The sequence below is a fragment of the Dama dama genome, chromosome 11 (assembly GCF_033118175.1).
Source record: "Dama dama isolate Ldn47 chromosome 11, ASM3311817v1, whole genome shotgun sequence".
NCBI lineage: Eukaryota > Metazoa > Chordata > Mammalia > Artiodactyla > Cervidae > Dama > Dama dama.
In genome coordinates, this window is record NC_083691.1 from 92,444,672 (window position 1) to 92,468,513 (window position 23,842).

Consider the following 23,842-nt stretch of genomic DNA (forward strand, 5'->3'; position numbering starts at 1 on the left):
TTTTTATCTTGAGTAAGTCTGGTAACTGTAACTAAAGTAATTCACTCAAGATTCAAATCCATAGTTGTTTTGGAGAGGGTAAATGTCAGATGCACTGGAGCTATCAGGCACACAGAGGTGGTAAATAAACATGGTTGGTGTTTGCTAAATGTGAATTGAAGATAAAAAGACTGACCTTAAGCACGGTTTGTGATTAATGGGTTTTAATCTACCTAGTTTGTTTCCAATTATTCCTTTAAAGTACTAGTCTGACTAGTATCACAGAGTTATAATCTTCCAAAATTTCACATTAGCCTTGCCTAACACGTAGTGTTCATGTGAATGCTAGTTGGACTTTGGGAATCAGGCCATTGAAAACTTTCGGGAAAGAGCTACCCAGATGCATCAAGAAATGTGATTCTGTGCTTGAAAAACCAGTGATTCTAATTTAAAGGATCATTTGGTTGATTTGCCATGTGACTTGAGATTTCACTTAATTGTTTTTAAAACATCCACTCGAATGTGTTGGTTCTTTCACAGCCAGACTTTCAGAACTAGCTGTCACCCTGGGAAAGCCCCAGTCATACTTCTGTGCTGGAACAAGGCCCAGAATGCAGATGGTTCAAACTCTTCATAGAAAACTGAATGGGATGGAGAGATAAGAGGACCTTTTTAGCATTTCTTAGTATGCAAAACAAAATTTCCAACCTTGGTCTATTGAAGTACAAGTATTTTAACAGTTCTTTTAAGACCATCTAGATAATTTAAAATCTAAGCATTAAAAAAATCATAACTGATATTTGTTTTAAGTAAAAACTGACTAGTGCCCCTTTATCTTATCTACAGTTTTGAGAGGCAAGCTTTTTTTTTTTTTTTTTTTTTCATTTCAAAAGAAATGTTATCATTTCTATGCTGGATTGCATTTTAAAATAAGGTGTACCAGTAAGCTTTAGTTATTTTCATAACTACAAAGGGAAGAAAAGGGCTTTGCACGACAGCACTCCAGTTTTCATCGAACAAGCAGAATGACTCTCTCTGCTTGGTAAATACAGGAACAGGCTTCGAAAAGTGAAGGGTTTTGGCCCAGACTCTTACGGTGAGGACTAAACCGGGCCCTCACTCTGTGCCCTGTCTCGGGGAAGCTCTTCCTCCTAGAGGGTGGTCTCGCCATCAGCTTCTCTCCCATATCTGTCCATGTCTGTGAAGTCACACTCGGGCTCCATCTCTATCTTCACCTGTGGCACCATGAAGACGGGGCTCTGGGAGTAGTTGAAGGCAGGTGAGGCAGGACAGGAGATTTTGAAGTGCAGGGTGATGCTGAATGAGAAAGAGAGGAGGGAAGAATGATTTTTCTAGGATATGATGTTTTTAAATGCTGTCTCCCAGGACAGGGTTCTAGGGCAAACAGTTCTGTCTTTGCTGTTGATCTCTTAACACATCACAGGAACTAGCAGTATCCTACATGCTTGGCCTTCAGCTGTCACAGTTACTGCTCTAGCCCTACTTCAGCCTATTTTCCTCATTGTTGCCAAAGTGAACTTCTGGATCGTGAACCTGACTGGTCCCCCATTGTTCAAAGGAGAGAATCCATGCCCCTTAGCCTGGCGAGACAAGAACCCTCTCTGCTCGAACTCCTGCTTGCAGTTTGCCCCGTTCTTTGCCCCGTGTCTGTAGTATTCCAGGCCTCTTCTCAGTACCTCTATGTAGTGCCTTTTCTCTCTCTTTTCCTTTTCTGTGTATATCCAGTAGACTCCTATTTATTGTTCCCAGATTCTCTGGGTAAGGCTGATCCCTCCCTTAGATTCCTGTCCTTTTTCTTACGCGTGCTCTGCTGTTCTTGGCCCCGGGTAGTGTATATCTTTGTTCATATGTCTGTCTTTCTCTATTCCCAGGGATTAAGCACAATGCCTGGTAGATCATGGATGCTAATCTGCTAAACTAGATCATGTTGCTGAGTTTCTTTTCTTCACTGAAGTGGAATCCTGCTATTTAGTCATCTTTGCTTCCATCTACTTTCATAGATTCAGTAAAATACCAGTGTCGTTGAGGTGCCATTGCCATTTATGAAATTTTCTGCATTTTTGACCCTGTCCTATGCTTCGTGTCCTTTAACAGGGTTTTGGAGATGTTCTATCCTGATCCAAATTCTCTCTCCATTAACTGAAACTGGAGCAGTTGGAGACTCAATTTTGTATAGGCTACTTTAAAATGAAAATAAATCAAGATAGACAGAGTGCTTTTCTCCTAACACATTTATTTGTAAAGATCAGTGCATGGGGGTCACAGGAGCCCTGACTCAGAAGTGGGATGACATGGCGGGCAGGTGTGCGGTTTGGACTTGACACTCCTGGGTTACGGCGGCCTTGGGCCTAACGCTTGTCCTGGTGGTAAATCTCATCCGGGCAATGTGATAGCAGCTTTGACTCATAGCTCAGAAGATCCCTTGGGTGATCTACACCCTCTGTACATGTGTCCTACAGTCTTCTGGGTGAGTGCCCTCTATATCTGGAGTCAGCTGCCGCTTGTCTTGGGACAGCCCGTGCTTTTCCCGTTAGATCTAGCGCTGGACTCCTGTCCAGTTTAGGGTACACTGTAGGAGCAGGACTGCCCTCGCCGTCTTCCATAGTGATGACTGAGGCAGACTCTACTGACTCTGAATTCCTCTTTTCCATTTTTGGCCCCCTTCCTTGTTTTCGGTCATCAAGTAGCCCCACCTGTTTTGAGGGTGACTTCTCATTAAAAACAGCAAGGAGTCACACTGTTGGCATGGGAGTTGCTGGGAACTGGGCCTTGAATTCTTTCTTGACTATTTTTATCTCCACTTGATCATTGATATTTAGTTTTCCTTGATACCTTTTCTCACCTTTGCTAATTAACCATGCTGTTATTTTATCCCACAGAGTATTAAAGTGCTTGGTGTTTGATCCTTAAAGTTCACTTATCCTGGCTTTCAATAATATATACTTAAATCATGCCTAGTATCTATTGTCTTTTTTCAATATTTACTTTGAATTTTCATTCTACTTAATATTTTATAATAACTTCCTTTACTAAAGTTGAATACCCTTGTGTGTTGTCATCACATGATGTCAGTAAGAGGACAGATTTGTTATCTGATATTTAAGCAGGTCTGTGCCTTTGTGTCCTGTGGTGGAGCAGCAAAGGCCTTTTACTGAGACACTGGCTTGAGAAATCATAGTTGTTCAAGCCATTGCTTATTCTCTCTCTCTCTTTTTTTTTTTTTTTTTTTTGCTATTAACACTATTATTCTCTTATCTAACACCCAAAGAGTCTGTCTCATGGCTGTTACCTTCGGTCAAGTTCTGAGTCACTGAAGGAAGAATCAGAGTGAGTAACTCCAACTGGAAGATCCTTGTCCTGGCAGGAAAATTAAAGTGTCAGATGTGGAGCAGGTTTGAGAACTATTCTGGAGAATACTCTCTTTCTCCAGGGCTTCCCTCACCCATTTCTTCTCCTTTCTATTCTCCAACCCCATGGCCAGTGCTACACAAGATGAATACAGGGGCCTCAGAGATGGGTGGGTGGCTTCTGCTTCAGTTATTCCTTCACCTAGAGGCAGGTGGGAGGCATGACAAGGGCCAGGGGAAAATAAGGAAGGGTGATGGAAGTATACACAGAGGAAACAAGGAGAATGGGAAATTCAAAAGGAAGAAGTACTTCTGCGGGAGAGTATATTGGGAAGCCCCTTTGTTGGAAGGCCCTTGTGGGGGCTGGCAGGATCCCTAAAGTGGGTCTTTGGGGAAAGTGGCAAGCCCTTAGGAGCACCAGGGTCAGGACTCATTTTGGGATCTTTCAGACTACGCCCAGGATAGACTATGTTGTCTTGATGACAGGACTGTCCACCAATAGGAAGCTGAGGCTGGGAGTAGGTAAAGACAGCAATAAAATCCCCCAGGCTCTTCATAAGCCACATCTGATCCTTCCTGGGCTGGTTCCCTTTCAACATGTGGAAGGTGCTCGTGACTCATTCAGAATCTCAGGGACCGAGCCCTGGGACCGTGACTAATTTATAATGCTAGTGTCATGCTGTTTCCTCTCCCAAAGGGAACGGCTCAGCTGGGATTTGAGCTCTCCATCATGTCAACAATCACGGGCAAACATGCGAGGCTCAACAGGTCATGTTTGGATTAGTGCAGTCCGAACCAATGCAAGAGGGGGCAGGCTGGTGCCATGGACAGCTGGGGGCACTAGGGGCTCTGGGGTAAGGAAGGAAAGAGGGGCTTTGCCCACACTAAAGTGAAGATTAATCACTGAAATCCATAGTCTGATGCGGGGCTTCCATATGGCTGGAGTCCCAATTCTTTTTTTTTTTTTTAGTCCCAACTCTTATAGCCCACTTCTCTTTGAATTCTGCCTAGCACAGGAGTCATAAGACCAATAAACCTGAGTTAAAAATGAAAATTCCTTGAGGAAGAGGTGGAGGATTAGTAGTAAGTAGGAAGGGAGAGACACTATGTGTTTTACTTACTGTTAATGCAGTGGATACCGTTTTGGGGATCTGATTGTACACTTTCCATGGGAATCTTTATAACTGAGGGAGGAGGGAACTGGGGCTGGAGAGAAACAGTGGGAAGAGCTGATAAACACCACCAATACAACAGTGTTGGCTTTCTTGCCAGGATGGAAAATACGTGCATCCACAGTGTGCAAATCACCATCCTCTTCACATCCATACAGATGGCGGGTACTGCAAATACCCTGGGGCCCACTGAGGACACTGGAAAGGACACTATTCTTGCAGGAATGTTACTCATTAGAACTGTTTCACCTGTCATGATATCAGTCATCTGGGAGTGAACCTCACACCAACTGTGAAGATGTGTGTAAAATGAATTTATGTAAATTGGATCCCATTTTTCCTTTGAATATATAATCCAGAGATGCTTTTTCCCATCCCTGAAATAGTTCCTGGCATGTGGTAGGCACTCAAATATTTATTGAATGAATCAATGAAAGAATAGTTGTCTTTAAAAGGCACTTAGACTCTTGGTTTCTTTGTTTGCAGAACCTAACTTTCAAATCATCTAACTCATTCACACAGGGGAGTTCCCTGGTGGCCTAATGGTTAGGATTCTGGGCTTTCACTGCTGTGACCCGGGTTCAGTTCCCTGCTTGGGGAGCTGAGACCCTGTAAACCGTGCAGTGCAGCCCTTTGCGGGGGGGGGGGGGGGGGGGGAGGAATCAATGAAAAACATGTGGACAGGGATTATGGGCCTCTTACCTTCCTGGAAGAGGACAGTAATTAAGGACCAGGGGAGTTTGGGCCTATCACTATCCTCAGAAGATGGTTTAATCATCACCAGTCAGTCAGCAAGGGCTTTGCCTATGAGCAACTTTGATCTGCAAAAGGCAAGATTGCTAGAATAGTTCATGGTGGAGGCAGGGATATGGGTTTGGGTCAGACTGGGAGAATGGGAGCCAGACATGGTATTAGGAATGGCATGGGCAGCTTAGTACATTGGAAATGATCAAAGTGGGGAATGGTTTTCTTAATTCCCTCCTAGACATGCCCATCTTGGGTGAGTCACTTCCCTTTTGGAGACAGTTTCATCATTTGTAATGAACACTTGAAGTAGACAATCTTATCCCCAAATATTTTGAGATTTACTATAAATTCAGGACTGGCTTCTTGTCTCAGATGGGGAGGAACGTGGGAGAAGAGAGGGGCTGATGGGGCAACTGAGAGGTCCCAGACATCTGGGGAATAGGTCATTCTATCAGTGAGGACCTGTGCCTCTTCCCCCACCTCCCTCCCCAGGACCCTAGGGACAGCCCCAAGCAAGACTTGGCCCCAGTCTTCCCACTTGCCCAGGAATCCAGTCTACTAATGAGTCCCCATCAGAACCCTCCACCCAGGCCTGCCCTGTCCTTCGGAGGTCAGTCGTCATAACCTTGATGATGGAGCCGAGGCTTCTGCCCTGTCCCCTCTGGGGCCTGTACTGCTGTTACAATGAGCCCCGGGGCCCACAGGGATTGGAGACAGTAGGCCTGGCCAACTTTTTCCCTGGGTGAGGGGGCTCATACATTCTGGCCTACGCTAACGGTATTCACATAAACAGACGTGATCTCAGCACACAAGACCAAGGCTGGGCCCGGGCAGTCCCCCTGGCTATCTGAGAAGCCACCCCTCCCTGGCCGTGGCAGAGGTGGAGGGAGGGCCTCGATCCCTCCCATCAGCCGAGGCCTCCCGTCCTCCCCACCTCCTCGTCACTGTCCTCATGAGCCCCTTTCCTTCTCTTCTTCTTATCCGCCTCCTTTTTCTCCTTCTCTGGGAGGATGTTGTCAATCCAGGCCAGGTCATGCTGGGAAAAGACGAGGTCCAGAAGCCTTCGAACAATGATGAGACCCAGGATCTGTGGTGAGAGTTTGGAGGAAACCATGGGTTCAAGGGCCCAAACTCTGGCATTTTTTTTTTTTTTTCTCCCTCAGTCAGCTATGTTCAGGGACTCTTGCTGGTATCTTTGGAACCTTCTCAGAACTTTCCCCAAACAATGGTTCCCCTCCCACCCACCTTGGTTCCTCTCATCTGGCCTTTCTCAGTTGAGGGACAGAGCCTGTGACAGCTGAGGTGGGAAGCCAGGTGGGGACCATGGCTGGAGAACTAGTTTTTATATAAATTAGTGGTTTTCAAACTTGAACTTGCATCAAATCACTTGGCGGACAGTTAACACACAGATTTGCATCTCTAACAAGATGATGCATCTCCTGGCAGAGATATTGATGCTTCAGATTCAGGAATTAGATTTTGAGATCAACTGTGCCTATGTCTCCATTACTAAGAGCTGCCAATCTCTCTGTTAACAGAAGCTGGATGCTGCCATATTTAAAGGAAAGTCCAGAAAGTTTTTTTTTTTTTTTTTTTCAGGATAAACAAATTAAAGGCAAAACATGCGTTCTTTGGAGAAGATTAAACACTGACCTTTTAATAAATGCAGTGGGTCCAAGTAGCTACTTTTGAATATTGTCCTTTCACCCCTAAGAACTGGCCATTAAACGAGATCAGGGAGACAACCATCCAGCCAGATTTAACACTGGGTCCTGTGTCTTGGGAGCAAGCAGAGCTGGGGAGTTGGACAGACCTGGTTTTCAAAAATCCTGGCTCTGAAAACAGATCATGTTGCTAGGGGCAAAGGTGGGAAGAAGGGCTGTCTTCGCAGGGACAACACAGAATTTTAGAGGTGACAGGGCTGTTCTGTTCCATGACTCTGGTGGTGGAATCACTACTTTGTGATTTATCAAAACTCAAAGAATGGCAGAGTGAATTTTATTGCATGTAAATTAAAAAACATCAATGTGGAGGAAGGTATGAATGTTGGCTCTAGCCCTTCCTGGTTGCATGACCTGAGTCACTCACAGCCTCAGGGTTCCAGTCTGTAAAATGGGGTTACTAGTAGTTCTTTAGGGCCAGTCACAACTAAATGAAACAGCACTTAGTTCCTGCCCTTCATCACCCCTGAACTCCCCAATATTGGAGAGGATCCATTTCACATTCCCTGGAGTGGTGGTTTTCAACCTTGGATGCAGATTTATGCTTACCTGTAAACTTACTACAAACACCAATGCCTGGGTTTTTCTAAGATTCTGTCTTAATCGATCTATGGGTGAGGCCCACATGTACTTTTATAAAACTCCCAAGTGACTCTTATGAGCAGCCAGGGTCAAGAAGCACTGACTCAGAGCCCTCCCAGGATATTTCCCATCTACTCTGTCTTCAATTTGGCCCCTAATCCAGCCCTGCAGGCTTTGGGGCCCACCTAGGGCTTCCCCAAAGCATTAGCCCACAGTAACCCCCTCCATTTCCCAGGCCCCAGCAGGGGCAGAGCCCATTGCTCCCCATGGGGACAGATGCAACATGTTGTGGGCTTTTCTTCTTTTCATTTTTAATTTTGGGATAATTTAAAACTTACCCACAATTTCAAGAATAGCCAAAGAATGCTCACGTACTTTCCCCAGCCTCTCCAAACAATGACATGTTAATGACATTAAACTTGGAAGTTCTAAATATCTGATTTCTAGCTCTCCCTATCCCATTCCCCCATTCATTTTTTCAAATTCAGTTATATTGAAAGGTAGACTTATACTTAGCATAGATCTACTTCTGCACTTGGTTTGAATTTTGGCAGCGGGGCACTCAGTCTCGTTGTTGAATTTGCCCAGCTCCGTCACGCCACAGAGAAGGGGAGTTTGGTGGCTTTTGCATTCTCACTGAGCCGCCCTGCCCTGAGCTGGGTGGAGGCAGGCGTGTGGATTGGCACTGCAGTGTCCACCCGCCACACACAACTTCTGCCCCCTCTAAGCCTCTCCATTCCACCACCAACCCCCCAGCTCCATCTGGCCTGGAGTCACAACCTGAATCTTGATCTGTGCCTGCCTTTGTGACCCCAAGAGAGTCAGGCCATTGTGGAGGAGACTAGGGTGGGTCTCCCCATGGACACCTTCCCTGGCTGAACCTGCAGAGCAAGAAGGGAGAAGCCTGTGCCCATCTTACCATGACTGGGAAGATGATGGCGGCCATTGTGGACTTGAGGATCCAGAGCACAGCCAAGCAGAGTATCTGCACCAGGGTGAAGAGGTGGATCCGGCGCAGGGGCACGTGCCGCAGGAAGGCATGGTCTGGCTGGTGCTTGGCTGGCATCAGGAAGAGTTTGCAGCGATCCCAGAACTGGTGAGGACAGTGTGAGTCTCAGCCAGGCCATGGGGACCCTGCTCACCCTGCTGGGGGCTTGGGTCTGGTAGAATGGGTGCCGTAGCAGGGTCTCATTGAGGGGAGCCCCTGGTCAGGTCTTGAGGATGCAAAGGAGTGGGGATGGAGGTCTAGGAGGAGGTATAGTGAAAGTTTATCCGGGGGGGGGGGGGGGCTGTGGTTTGCTGAGCTCTTGGGGAGGGGTACAGCCCTGGTGCTGGCCCCAGTAAACACTGTCCACTGTCAAGGAAAATGCAACCTAAAAGCTACACAAGCTATCCAAGACATCTGGTATATCATGGTAAATAACAAAATGTTTTCTTCTGTGCAGCTTGCCTTAGAGAAGACAGAGGGGGTAGTGAAATGCTCATAGGAGTCGGCGTGTCTGGGTTTTGAGTTCTGAACCTCCGAATCTTCATCTGTAAACTGAGGGCCTAAGGGTCTTTACCTGGATGCCGTTCAGGGAGGCCACACCCATGTAGAGGAAGACTCCATAGAGCACCGGCAAAGGGATGTACTGAAACGAGAGTGGGAGGCAGAGCTCTGGACTGGGCCGCACCCACAGCAGGCTGCTGGCCCTTCTGCTCAGGATGGCAGTGTTTGCCAAGTTCCAGAGGCAGCCTGGTCAGCCTCGGCTTTCCCCAAGCGTTGAAGGAGCTGGAGTTTGGGAGGAAAGAAGTGTCTCTGAGCACATCTGGAGCCAGAGTGCGTGGGGGAGGAGATGGTCCCTGGGGCCCTGCTGCCCTTCTCTAGCCCAGGGAACAGCTGCTTGCCCAGCCTCCCCCTCCCCCCATCTTTATGCACCACAGAAGCTGTGTAGTCCGGCTGAAGATTAACCTTCTGGAACATGGCAAATCTCTATAGACTGTTCGTTCCTGCCAGCGCTTCCCACCTCCAGCCCCAGCTAAGGGCCCCCCCTAAACTGCACTGCTTGGCTTGCAGGGGGCTGGCAACCCTTGATGAGCTTGCCTACTAGTGGGGAGTACCTGCTGAGGAACAAGACTCATGCAACATATACAATCAGGTAAAAAAGAAGCAGAACAGAGTGTGTGAAGTCACCGCACTGGGCGACCGCCAGCTGCTGATGGTTTCGTGGGGAGCTGTCCTTCCCATCATGCTCTCGGGTAGTTCACTTTTTCAGACATGGGATCACATCACTCCTGCTGGTCTACAGCGGGCACTGTGACTCTTCAGAAGACTTCTGAGGTACGTCTCCACTGTCTCAGCTGTGTCTGTCTTTCTTTTCTCCCTCCCTTTCCTGCACAAGCCCGCTCCGTTCCCTCCCAGGGCTACTGTGCTGAACACTTGCAAGAACAGAAAGTACTGTATCCAACTTTTAGAAGTCCATTTAAGAATGCTGGCCAATCCAAACAAATCAACAACCTCTCATTTAAAATAAGTTAGGGTGTGCTCATTTTTTAAACACAAAGCATGATTTGGACCCACATGCTATAAATGTTACTCTACATTTGAACTTAAAGGAAACACGGGTCCATGACATCATTCCATTTGTATATGATTTATGAGGTTTTTGCCTTATTATTAAATAAGGTAAAAATTTCAACTCATCAACAGACAATTGGTTTAATAAATGTGGTATGTATATTTCTATATATCTACAGATATGTATACATCATACATACATACAATAGAACACTATCCTATTACACAGCCATAAAAAGTGAAATATTGCCATTTGCACAACATGGATGAACCTAGAGAATATTATACTAAGTCAGATAGAGACAAATGTTGTATGACATCATTTATACGTGGAATCTAAAAAATAATACAAAGGAATCTTTGTATAAAACAGAAACAGGCTCACAGACAAAAGAAACTTACAAGAGGGGAAAGGGAGAGGGAGGAATAAATTAAGAGTATAGGATTAACAGATACACACTACTGTATATACAACAGATAAACAACAAGGATCTACAGTACAACACAGGGAACAATATTCAATATTTTGTAATAACTGATAATGGAAAATAGTCTGAAAAAAATCTGGCCTAATCAGCCTCAAAGTCGGGGAGCAATTAAGACAGAGATGAAATCTTAGATAAAAGATTAAGCTGTAATCTGTAACAACACAAATCTTTTAAAATTTATTTATTTTTGGCTGCACTGGGTCTTAGCTGCTGCGTGTGGTTGAGGACAGTGGGGGCTGCTCTCTGGTTGCAGTCTGCGGGCTTCTCACTGCAGTGGCTTCTCTTATTGTAAAGCACATGGTCAATAGTTGTGGCACATGGGCTTGGTTGCCCTGCTGCTTGTGGAATCTTCCTGGGACCGGAGATCGAACCCATGTCCCCTGTATTGGCAGGGAGATTCTTAACCACTGGACCACCAGGGAAGTCTGACACAAATTTAATATGGCTTAAAACTTCTGTTTCGCTCTAATGAGTGTGAAAACCACATCAAACAGAAGAACTGGACTGACTTAGTTTGCAGTTACCAGTAACTGATTATCATCACCTCATTATCAAGCCTAGGGAATTGTCTCTAGTCTTGTCATTTGCATATTAAAAAGCAAAGACATCACTTTGCTGCTGCTGCTGCTGCTGCTGCCGCTGCTAACTCACTTCAGTCGTGTCTGACTCTGTGCGACCCTATGGATGGCAGTCCACCAGGCACCCCCATCCCTGGGATTCTCCAGGCAAGAACACTGGAGTGGGTTGCCATTTCCTTCTCCAATGCATGAAAGTGAAAAGTGAAAGCAAAATCGCTCAGTTGTGTCTGACTCTTAGCGACCCCATGCATAGCAGCCTACCAGGCTCCTCCATCCAGGGGATTTTCCAGGCAAGAGTACTGGAGTGGGGTGCCATTGCCTTCTCCATCACTTTGCTAAGAAAGGTCCATGTAGTCAAACATGGTTTCTTCCAGTAGTCATGTACAGATGTGAGAGTTGGACCATAAATAAGGCTGAGCACCAAAGAACTGATGCTTTCGAATTGTGGTGCTGGAGAAGACTCTTGAGAGTCTGTTGGACTGTAAGCAGATCCAACCAGTCAATCCTAAGGGAAATCAATCCTGAATATTCATTGGAAGGACTGATGCTGAAGCTGAAGCTCCAATACTTTGGCTACCTGGTGCAAAGAATTGACTCATTAGAAAAGATGCTTTCCTGAATGCTGGGAAAGATTGAAGGCAAAAAGAGAAGAGGGTGGCAGAGGATGAGACGGTAAGATAGCATCACTGACTCAATGAACATGAAATTGAGCAAACTCTAGGAGATAGTGAAGGGCAGGGAAGCCTGGTGTTCTGCAGTCCATGGGATTGCAAAGAGTCAAACACCACTTAGCAATTGAACAACATCTTGTCATTTACAGGCTGAAAGAGCTTTCTCAGAAAATCCGAAAGGCCTGTGACATTACACTCTGACCAGTGATGGGGCTGTGATCTAGAATTCTAGATTAGTTGGTGCAAATCTTTCTTGGATCTCCAGGGAGGAGCTCTTCTCAAATATTAATGACAGAGTATAGTGGCAAAAAGGTGCCTCTAATGTCAGCTTTATACCACTTGCTAAAGCAAAGAACAAGCATCACAGTCCTACAAACATAAGGCCTTCCTATATAATTTGAGGTTGAGGCTGTGAGGACAATATGGGGACCAAAGGAGAAGCTTCTGATATGATCAGGAGTTCCTCTGAGGTAGTATGCAGAAATTCACAATCCTGACAAGCTGTGGTGAGTTGCAAACAAAAAAGTAAAACAAGAAAAACCCTTTGGGGCTTGGAATGAACTGAGAACCTGCAGAACTGCGTATGTAAGACATTTATGCTGCCCATCAGATACACAGCCACTTTATGCCCCAATGCCCTTGATTGGCAAGATAACCAAATATTTGCAAATTGGTAATGGAAAGACTGAAGATTATCACTGATCCTCTAATAAACATCACTGTATCTAATGTCAGTCTAACTGTTCATTGATTCAGAGAGATGGGTAGGAGGTGGATTTGTTCCTTGCTGCTCAAAGTGTAATCTTTGGACCAGCATGATTTGGTACCATTGGTGAGTGTGTTAAAAATGCAGAATTTGGGGCCCCCCACATAGCCATTGAGTCAGTATCTTCATTTAACAAAATTTCCAGATGATTTTTAATACACATGAAAGTTTGAGAAGTCCTGGAACAGAACTCTACTGGAGGAATTGGTACAGAAATAGGTGAAGTTAATAAATGATATAGAAACAATAATAACAATAAAAACACTAATAACTAGGATCTAACTTGTACCCTCTAAATTTGCAGCATCTTCCCTTTTAGCTTATGTAGCCAAAATTAAAATTAAAAATTTCAACTAAAGCATGGTCTTGGGTAGATAGTTCTCTAGTGTAAGTTTTCAATGAGTATAGTACTTGCCTATGTTGATAGAACTAGGAAAACTTAGAGTTGCAAAAACTTAAGCTTCATGGAAAAATTTCTTGATTGGAAATAAATTCTGGGATTATATCTAGTAACTCAAATCTGGTTTAAAATTGTATTTTTCTTGAAGTGACTATACCAAATATCTCCCTAAAATCAATCTCATGTTTAATACTGGTGTCTACTAGTGGCTTCCCTGGCGACTCAGTGGTAAAGAGTCTGTCTGCATTGCAAGAGATGTGGGTTCGATCCCTGAGTCAGGAAGATGCCCTGGAGAAGGAAATGGCAAACCACTCCAATATTCTTGCCTGGGAAATCCCATGGATAGAGGAGCCTGGGAGGCTACAGTCCTTGGGATCACAAGAGTTGGACACAACTTAGCGACTAAACAACAACAAACTAGTGATGATGCTTTAATCATCTAATAATTTTGAAATCCTTGATATATACCTTGATATAATTAAATCAGGAATCTTAAATCTTATGGTCAATAAGACTTTAGATGTCTTTCCTGTTATAAAATGTGTCAAAAGATTAAATAAAATGGTTAAATAAAATGATTATATATATATTTCCACTCATTGTAAAAGAATGGCAGTGAGATTTTTCAAATCCTTTTGTGATAGAATGCAACGACAGTATCAGAGCATTTGGAGCTGTAATAAACCCCCCAAAAACATTTTCATGACAGCTAAAGCAATAATGGACATTTTCCCATAGATGGCATCTTACCCTGTTTATAGAGCCTGTTTTTCTCTTCTTTCTGCTGCACTGCATGGCTTGTGAGATCTTAGCTCTCCAACCAGGGATCGAACCCAGGCCACAGCAACGAAAGTGCGAGTCCTAACCATTGGACTGCCAGGGAATTTTCTCATCCCCCCCCCCAACCCAGGGCTGAAATTTTATTTATTAAAAATTTTTTTTATTGCAAGATGTTTGCTTTACAATATTGTGCTGGCTTCTGCCGTTTATCAACGTGAATCAGCTACAGGCACACATACGTCCCCTCCCGCGTGAACCTCCCTCCTGCCTCCCACCCCCCACCCCATCCCACTCCTCTAGGCTGGCACCGAGCACTGGGTTGAGCTTCCTGTGTCACACAGCAAATTCCGACTGGCTGTCTGTTCCACACATGGTAATGCACACGTTTTCCTGCTACCCTCTCAATTCGTCCCACCCTCTCCCTCCCACACTGTCCACGAGTCTGTTCTCTGTGTCTGCATCTCCACTGCTGCCCTGCAGACAGGTTCATCAGTGCCATCTTTCTAGATTCCATACACACGCGTTAATATACAATGTTTGTGTTTCTCTTTCTGACTTCACTCTGTACAATAGGCTCTAGGTTCATCCACCTTATTAGGACTGACAAATGCATTCTTTTTTTTAAAGCTGAGTAATATACATTGTATATATGTACCACAAACAATAAATGCTGGAGAGGATGTGGAGAAGAGAGAATCCTCTTGCACTGCTGGTGGGAATATAAACTGATAGAGCCACTATAGAGAACAGTATGGAGGGTCCTTAAAAAACTAGGAAAAGAACTACCATATGACCCAGCAATCCCGCCACTGGGCATATACCCTGAGGAAACCGTAACCGAAAGAGAAGCATGTACCCCAATGTTTGTTGCAGCACTTTTGGCAAGAGCTAGGACATGGACGCAGCCTGGATGTCCACTGACAGATGAATGGATACAGAAATTGTGGTGTATATATATATATATATATATATATATATACACACAATGGAATGTTCTTCATTTTAAAAAATGTTTATTTATTTGTGCTGGGTCTTAGTTGTGGCATGTGTGGGATCTAGTTCCCTGACCAAGGATTGAATCTGGGCCCCCTGCATTGGGAGCCCAGAGTCTTAGCCATTGGACCACCAGGGAAGTCCCCTCATTTGTTTTTATAAGATGCATAAATTAATAAAGAAATGCAGTCCACAAGCTTTTTGTGTGGAAAATTGCAGCAGAAAGGAGTTTCCATTACTGCTTACAATAGAAAACTATATTTTACCAAAGAACGAGCAACGAGGCTACACATCGTTTAAAGTATGACCATCAAAGGCTTTGGCAATAGCGTATCTTATGCACAGAACTATTTTCATCCCAGTTACTTTAAGTATGTTCCCTGGGCATGCTGTTGATATTTATGTTAAGAAGATAGACAATATTAGTGCAAAAACAAAAATGTACTAAAATTCAGACTTCTCTGGTGGCTCAGACTGTAAGGAATCCACCTGCATGCGGGAGACCTGGAATTGTTTGATCCCTGGGTCGGGAAGATCCCCTGGAGGAGGGCACGGTAACCCACTCCAGCATTCTTGCCTGGAGATTCCCGTGGACAGAGGAGCCTGGCGGCTGCAGTCCATGGGGTCACAGAGTCAGACACAACCGAGTGACTGAGCACAGCCCACAGCAAACATGAGGACAAAACCCTAGAGGATTTATACTCGCAATATAAGGTGTCCGTAAGATAGCGGATTAAAATGCAAATAGAACAAAAGGAGGGAAATGAGTGGGATTTTCTAATTGCTTTATGTTCCATTCAGATACAAACAAGAGCTTGTGAGAAATGAGTCAATAGCTGAACACTCAACAGCGGGGCAGCAGGCCTCTCACAGGGAGGCAGACACTGCATCTGCCGTGTTTGTAGGAACTTTTGGCTCCTAAAGTGCCTGTTGGAGCTTTTTTGACACACACACTCAGCTGTTAGACAGTGTTGGGATCGACAGGCACAATGGTTCTTTGGAAGCCTCTCTGTAAAAGCAAATACTCCCTGACCATTTAAAATACTCTTTTAAATTAACAAAACGTCCCTCTCTCCCCCGTTGTATGTAATCTGTTTCCTGCAAAGTGGAAACATCCCTTAAAAAAATTACTCAGCCTTAACACTGTTCGGTTGTGTTCAGCACCAGTTCTCAAGCCAGAAACTTTTTCCATCATAAATCAATGAACATCACGGTTCTTTAGTCTTTTTTTTTTCCACAAGCTCACCCCTGAATGAGCCATTCTGGGACATAAATGTTCCAAATATACTCCCCATCGCTATCACCTCTTCCAGCTGATCTAAAGGGACTATTTGAAGCTGTAGTATGAGGAAGAAGTCACTTATGTGTCCAAGACATGCTAGACAGAGGAGCAGAAAACAGGCCCCAAGAGCAGTGACAGAAGCCTCCCCCGTAAGTTTTAAACTTCAGAAAACATGTGAACAAGGAGGCCAAAAGCCGCAAATGGAAAAAACCAACTTGAGAAGCTACTGATTTAAGCACGGATGGAACTTGGCAGAACTTTCTGAGGGAAATGTCCTCCAGAAAGGTGAGGCTGGACCCTGGGAGGGGTAAGAAAGAGCAATGAGGATGGCCTGGTGCTAATAGTAAAAGCGAAGTCGCTCAGTCATCTCCGACTCTTTGCGACCCCATGGACCGTAGCCTACCGGGCTCCTCTGTCCATGGGATTTTCCAGGCAAGAGTACTGGAGTGGGTTGTCATTCCCTTCTCCAGGGGATCTTCCTGACCCAGGGATCAAACCCAGGTCTCCCACATTATAGGCAGACACTTTACCGTCTGAGCCACCAGGGAAGTCCTGGGAACAGAGATAGTAAAGGATGCAATATCACAGAAAACAGTAGTGATGATGGGATATCTTTGGCCTATGAGGGGCCATGTGGAGAGCCTGTTCCCTGCTCTGAAGCGTCAGGCCAGTAACTGCTCAGATGGACAGGGCCCTGGCAGAGGGTGCAGAGCCTCACCTGCAGGATGGGAGCCAGGAAGACAGAGGTCCCTGTCAGGATGAAGACGATGATGCCAGTCACTCTCTGCTCCCTGGAGAGAAGAGCACATGGTCAGGGTGGGCAGACGCTCCGTGACAGTCCAGCCTTCTGCGGGCACTTGAAGGCTGTGTCCAAGGCCCTGGGCTCTGCCTTATTCTCCCACTCCAGAGAGTAAACCAGTGACCTGAGGACAAGCTGCCCAGCACATGCGTAGAGAGTGAATCTGACTGAGGTGAGGGCATTTGTAGGGGCCTTCAGGAGGCTGTTCAGGGGGTGCTTGAGCCAGACCAACTTGGGTTGAATCCTGGCTCTGCCACTTACTAGCCATGTGGCATCAGGCAAGGCCCTAAACATCTTCAGCATCGGGAGAATGCACGTCATGGCGCCCACCTCAGGGGTTGTTGTGAGGATGAAGTGGTAGATGAAGTGCTCATTATCCCTGCCTTTCAACTGTAACAGGACCTCACGTCTGTGGGCCATGACTGATGAGGATGTAGGGGAAGGGGGCCAGGCTGCTGGCAGAACAGGTATGGGGGCAGGTGTGTTTTCTGGAGTGCTCAGACCCAGGCACAAGCCTGGAGGGAGCTTGGGGCTTTTGGGAAGACTGCTCAGGCCCAGCCATCTGGGGCTTGGGGATCCAGGAGAGGACACTGCCCTGACCCCAGGAACCTCACTCGGGACCTGCTGGGTGGCCCAGGTATTCTCAGGCCATGGGCAGAAGTTCTTAGGGCAGTCATGTATGAGAACTTCAGTGTCTGATGCGGGCTCACCCCAGGGCTCCTAAGGGGTGGACAATGCACTTCCCTGCCTGAAACAGCTCAGGGACCTGACTTGGGCATGAGCGGAGGGGCGAGGGAAGGAACGGAAGTGACAGGCCATGGGCCACAGCCCAAGGGTAGAAGTGGTCCTGGAAAGGCTTTCTGGAGGAATGAGATTGAGCAGGACATGAGCCCTGATTGGGGGGGTTGAGGGATGGCATGGCAGGGAGTCTTAAAGACGGGACAAAAATCAGGTCAGAAGGTGCTCTGTGGGAACCCTTGAGTGGCCTATATAGGCGAGAAGTGAGAGTGTGTGAAGGGGCTGCTGGGAATCTGTTAAGAAAAAAATGCCACTACACCTGAACTTTTGTCTTCCTCTTCCCTCCCTTCAGAGCTATCACGCCTATCTCTGTAGATCTTGGATTGTTAGAGAAGGGGCCCTATTCACCCAGACACCTCGATGGTAAGAAAAACCCACTCGCCCCCCCAGACTGACCCAAACTCCTGCTCAGGTGGTCCCCAGGCCCGACCTTCACCTACCTGACCCCCAGGAACTGGGGCTGCTCCCCAGGGGCGCTGGTCTCTGTCTCCATCTTGAGGCTGTCGATGTGGGCAATGGAGATGACCGTGGCAGCCACATACCAGGGGAGCCCCATGAAGGAGCAGAGAGCCATGAGGATGCCCACCCAGAAGAGGTCCAGATGGTAGCCAGCCGCCTTCTGCAGAGGCAGTGGGAGGGAGGAAGCTGTCTAGGGAGCCTGTTCCCAACCACCTGTTGGGGTGGGGTGGGAGAGACAGAACTCTCCCAAAGCAGCCATTTTGTGGATGACATTTTGAGGACTCTCCTCAGCCTTCTAGAGAATACTGTGCAAGGACTGCCACCCTAGGGTGATCAGGCCTTACCAACCCCAGAGTTTGGTGAACCAGGGAACTGATGCAGGTCAGGGAGGAGAGAGGTGTTCAGGCTCAGGGAGGCCCTGGGTTTGGGTCCTTGGGAAGCAGGGTCTTCTACCCAGCAGTGCAACATCTCTACAGTTCCCTAATGAGACGCCCCAAATGGGGCATGTCTAGCCCAGGCCTAGAGTGGTCCAGATTGGGATGGGGGAGAGGATAGCTGGAGTCTCCTCAGACCCAGAAGCAGGGAGAGGAGTTGGAGGGGCCAGGAAGGCGAAGAATGCTCCTCTGTCTATGGTCTGGATCAAAATCCCCTTGTTAGCATCTGTTCAGACTTCTGAGTTCAATGCTGGGAAACAGAGGAGAGTCACTTTTTGGGAGAAGCGAGGAGCCCATGCCCAGGGGCCCACCCTGGGTTTGGCCCTGGCCCTTGGAGCCTCCCTCTGGCCCTTCTGGCTTTATCCACATCTGGAGGTCACATGCCCCCTGCCCACCCAGGAACTCCAGTCTTCTGGAGTTCCTCATACTTGCTTCACAAATGGCCCAACATTTTGCAGGAAGCAGCACCTCCTCCTTCATCCCTTCTGACTCTGTGGGAAGAGGCTGTGCCCCTACCTCCTAGCACCAGGCTTACCCTCAGCTTGTTCTCCTTCCGGTTGACTATGACGGCGGTGATCTGCTGGTCCATGAAGATCAGGATCGTCACCAGCAGGGCAGGCAGGATGCTCGCTAGGTACACCCACCACGGGTTCTTCCCAAAGGGGGCCACGAACCAGCCTCGGTCAGGCCGTGTGGGCTGAACAGAGCAAAGGAGAGGGCCCTTTCCTCTCTCCCTTGTCCTGGAGCACTTGTCCCAGTGGCCCACTCTCCCAGACCTCTGCTCTTCCCACGCCTGGAGTACTTTTCAAGTGCATTCTTTCTCCTTAAAGCCATTAGGTACCTGCATCTTTAAAGAGATCCAGGAGGCACAGGGGTCTTGGGAAGGATGTGGTTGTCTACAGAACAAAGGAGATGATTTGATGCAGTTGCCCTGGGCTTGTTTGGGAAAGAGGGTGGTGGAGAGTCAGAGGACATTGGGAGAGAGTTTGTGGTCACTAATTGCAAAATATGCTGACAAGAAGTGGGAATGAGGCCTAAAAGCAAGAAAAATGAAAATGAGAGGGCCATTGCCTGACACTTTCTGCCTCTCCTCTGAGTCATCTGTCAGGGGAGTGTGATAGGGTTGTCTGTAAAATACCAAACATTAATTCAGACTTGCATATTGAGAATGAGGCATTATCTGTGCAGGAGCTGGGCTGAAGTTTATCTTCTGCTTATTTAAGAGAAAGAAATACTTTAAATTTCAAGGCCAGCATGAGTTTTTATGAGATGTTAAAGCTGAAATAATGTTGCAAAGATCAAGCCCTCAAAAGTAGGGAAGGTCAGTTCTAGAACCTCTACCTCCCAGTTCAGTTTAGGTGGATGGCGCTCCTTGTGAGGCAGCAGGGCTCAAGCAGAGCTACAAGCAAATAGCACCAACTCCGGACTAATGGCTCAGTCAGTAAAGAATTCGCCTAGACCATAGGAGACCCAGGTTCGATCCCTGGGTTGTGAAGATCCCCTGGAGAAGGAAATGGCAACCCACTCCAGTATTCTTGCCTGGGAAATCCCATGGACAGAGGAGCCTGGTGGGCTACAGTCCATGGGGTCACAAGAGTTGGACATGACTTAGCAACTAAACCACCACTACTAATGGGGAATTTATGAGACTTAAGCAGGCCCTGGAAGCTCCTGGAGGACTTGTTAAAATGCGGAGTGCTGAACCACACCCCCCAGGTTTTCAGATCACACGCGGAGGATCATTGGTTTGTGTTTGTTTTGTTCACCTCGCGACTTGCAAGATCTCATTTCCCTGACCAGGAACTGATCCTGGGCCATGGTAGTGATAGCCCGGCATCCTAACCACTAAGCTACTAGGGATCTCTCGAGGATCACTGTTTTAAAGGATCATTTTCAACAGATCCCAAGTGGCTTATCTTATAGACTACCATGAGTGAGGGAATTGTAGACCCATAAATGGAAATCAAGGGGCTTCAGCTTGACTGAAGGGTGGATTCCAGCACCTTCGCTTTATCCTGTGGCTGCACAGCAGAAATTCATCATGGACATATCTGCAAGCCACCACCTCCAAGGACTGCCCCCAGCAGGCTGTGTAGTGAAAGGGTGAAGCATATACAGGGAACCGATGTGGTCTCTTGGCTGAGTACATTAAAAACTTGATCAGCATAGAAGGGAAGAGATCTGCAGCTGGGGGGCAGGCAGAAAAAATGCCCAGGGCAGGGTTCCAGAGCAAACCTTAATTTCGCTGGGCACCAGCAGCTTGGGGGTTGCCAAGCCGAAACAGGCATCAATTCCACAGAAGAGCAGGATGGAGAAGATGATGGAAAAGTCAGCTATTAGGGCGCGAACCTGCAAAAGAGAGATGAGCAAATCAGAGAAGTTCCTGCCCACTCCAGGCAGGTATCATCCTCCAGCAGCAAAGAGGAGAACTGCTGAGAGCTTGAGCTCCGGAGTCAGAACACCCATCTTCATCTGTCTCAGAGAGGACCAGTTGTTCTCTAAGCTGGATGAACCTGGTGTCACTCCCACCCATTGCTTTTTGTCTCCAACACTTGGTTTTCTAAAACCTTTGTGTTTTTACCAATCTGACAGCTGTGAAATGGTATGTTCTTACTCTTCTCTGCAACACTGAATTTCAAGAGGCAATGTGGTGGTTTGTAAGTAATTTGACAGCAGAAAAGGTAGTGATTTTTTTAAAAGTCTTCATTGAGTTTGTTACAATACTGCTTCTATTTTACATTTTGGTTTTTTGGCCACAAGGCATGTGGGATCTTAGCTCCAACCAAGAATCGAACTTGCACCCCCTGCTTTGGAAGGCAAAGTCTTAACCACTGGTTCACCAGGGAAGTCCCAGGACTTTGTTTTAATCCATTTGTATTGCAAGTACACTGTTTTTCACTCAAGTTGTATTTTGTAAAGGCCAAATAAAAGACTCTTTAGAAAGAGTAAATAGGTATAAGAGAATGAATAACCTAAGAATAAATCTAATAAAAAATGTGCAAGACCTCAAGATCAAAACTTATAAAACACTATGAAGAGAAAAAAAAACACCTTAATAAATGACAAGTCATACCACATTCATGGGGGCTTCCCTGGTAGCTCAGCTGGCAAAGAATCCACCTGCAATGCAGGAGACCTGGGTTTGATCCCTGGGTTGGGAAGATCCCTTGGAGGAGGGCATGGCAACCCATTCCAGTATTCTTGCCTGGAGAATCCCATGGACAGAGGAGCCTGGCAGACTATAGTCCATGGGGGTGCAAAGAGTCAGACAGGACTGAGTGGCTAAGCACAGCACAGCATACCATATTCATGGATCAGGAGACTCAGAATTTCTCCTCAAGTTGACATTTAGAGTTAACAATTCTATCAAAATTCCAACAAGTTTTTATTTTGGTGAACTTTAAGACTCTAAAATTTATGTGGAAATGCGAAAGGCCAAGGCATTATTGGGAAAAAAGGACAAAGAGGGGAAGTTTGGTCTGTAAGATATACATATGTATTAATCAGTCTTAGAAATGAAGATTGATATTGACATAAAATAAATCAGTGAAACAGAATAAAAAAAACTTAGAAACAGATCCCATCACATATGAACATTTGGTATATGGCAAGGGACACACTGCTTCCCTTGTGGTTCAGCTGGTAAAGAATCCTCCTGCAATGCAGGAGACCTGGGTTCCATCCCTAGGTTGGGGAGGTCTCCTGGAGAAGGGAAAGGCTACCCACTCCAGTATTCTGGCCTGGAGATTTCCATGGACTACAGTCCATGGGGCCGCAAAGAGTTGGACACAACTGAGTGACTTTCACTTCCAAGGGAGACACTGCAGATCAGTGGGCCTCTTTAAAAAAAAAAAAGTGCCGGAGCAATTGGCTATCAAAATAAAAACCACTCTCTCACACTTAACATCAAAAGCAATCCTGGAAGATTATAGATTTAACATGAAAGGAAAAACAATGAAGCTTTGAGAAGATAGAATGTTTCCTATCCAATATTGTCTTTGAGGAAAAATTTGATATATTTGATTACAGTGAAGCTAAGAATCAAAATATTAATTAATTAATCAAAATATACCATTAAGGAACTTCCCTGGTGGTCCAGTGGTTGGGAGTCTGCCTATCAATGCAGGGGACACAGGAAGATCCTACATGCTGCCGAGCAACTAAACCCATGCTCCGTGATAAGAGCAACCACCACAGTGAGAAGCCTGTGCACCACAACTAGAGATTAGTCCCTGCTCACCGCAGCTACAGAAAGCCCCTGTGCAGCCGTGAAGACTCAGCACAGCCGAAAAAAACAAAAAAGGAGATACCATTAGCAAGGTAACAAGGCCAGTCATGGAGCAGGAGAAGATATATGATCACAGAAAAGTTTCTATCCAGAATGTATAAAGAGTTGCAAATTGGAAAGAAAAAGACAATTCAATTGAACATATGCGAGAAATTGAAATAGTCTCTTACAAGAAGAAAGTCAATGGTCTTATGGCCAATAAACACATGAAAAGATTTGCAACTTATTAGTCGCTGGGGAAATAAAATGAAGAAAACCACAATATACTACTAGGCTAAAGAAAAAAGTCTGATAATATCAAGTGTTGTCATGAGGACTTGACAACAAAGGAACCCAGTTCTCTCTGACTACAAAGTCTGTGCTCTTAACAAAAAAAAAACATCACTGAGCAAGAGCTGATGTGGACCCATCACATGGACCAGAACCCTCTCAGGGACTCAGCAGAGGCCGCCACGTGGACTGTCTGACGAGAGGCCCCCTTCTAACTGCAGGGTGAAGTTACCTTCGTAGGGAAGTAACGGCTGAATTTGAACTTCTTCAGGGTCAGGGTCATGGAGTATGTCCCGAAGAAAAGGATGAATGACATGAGTGCCAGGTCTGGGATGAACTGGCAGGAATTACCAAGGAGGCGCCCACCATAGTTCAAACACTCCTTTTTGCTCAGCAGGGACCAGTCCAGCGCTGTGAGGTTAAGGGGATTGTACTTGGAGACCAAGACAGGAGAGAAACAGTCAGGGCCTTCCTGGCAGGTCAGCTGTGTCCCCCCACTTGCAGCTTCCAGGCAGCCCAGACAGCCCTCCCATGCTCAAAGGGGGGTCCCAGCTCTCCTGCCCCATGATGGTGCCCAGAAACAGAGCTATGCTTCTGGGGACAGGCTGTTGCAAGGAATGACAAGCAGGAGGCTCCCTGGGAAGGTCAGAAGCTGACACGTGCTTCTTCATTGTGTTCTAGGAGGTACTGCTGTGTTTGGAGGAAAAGTG

At 46.3% G+C, this 23,842-nt stretch overlaps 1 protein-coding gene across 1 annotated transcript in view; it reads right to left on the reverse strand.

Annotated features, from left to right (window-relative positions):
- Positions 1-1,157: 1,157 nt before the first annotated feature.
- Positions 1,158-23,842, reverse strand: part of SLC4A5 (solute carrier family 4 member 5) — an 84,193-nt gene continuing 61,508 nt past the window's right edge. Inside the window, exons 16-26 of the mRNA XM_061155755.1 lie at positions 23,365-23,565; positions 20,810-20,923; positions 19,110-19,271; positions 18,122-18,300; positions 16,803-16,875; positions 9,132-9,200; positions 8,489-8,662; positions 6,201-6,353; positions 4,469-4,553; positions 3,290-3,357; positions 1,158-1,296 (exon numbers count right to left, since the gene is read on the reverse strand). Of these exons, the coding sequence (XP_061011738.1) occupies positions 3,323-3,357; positions 4,469-4,553; positions 6,201-6,353; positions 8,489-8,662; positions 9,132-9,200; positions 16,803-16,875; positions 18,122-18,300; positions 19,110-19,271; positions 20,810-20,923; positions 23,365-23,565 (1,245 nt within the window). The 3' untranslated portion in view covers positions 1,158-1,296; positions 3,290-3,322. The remainder of the gene's footprint in view (positions 1,297-3,289; positions 3,358-4,468; positions 4,554-6,200; positions 6,354-8,488; positions 8,663-9,131; positions 9,201-16,802; positions 16,876-18,121; positions 18,301-19,109; positions 19,272-20,809; positions 20,924-23,364; positions 23,566-23,842) is intronic.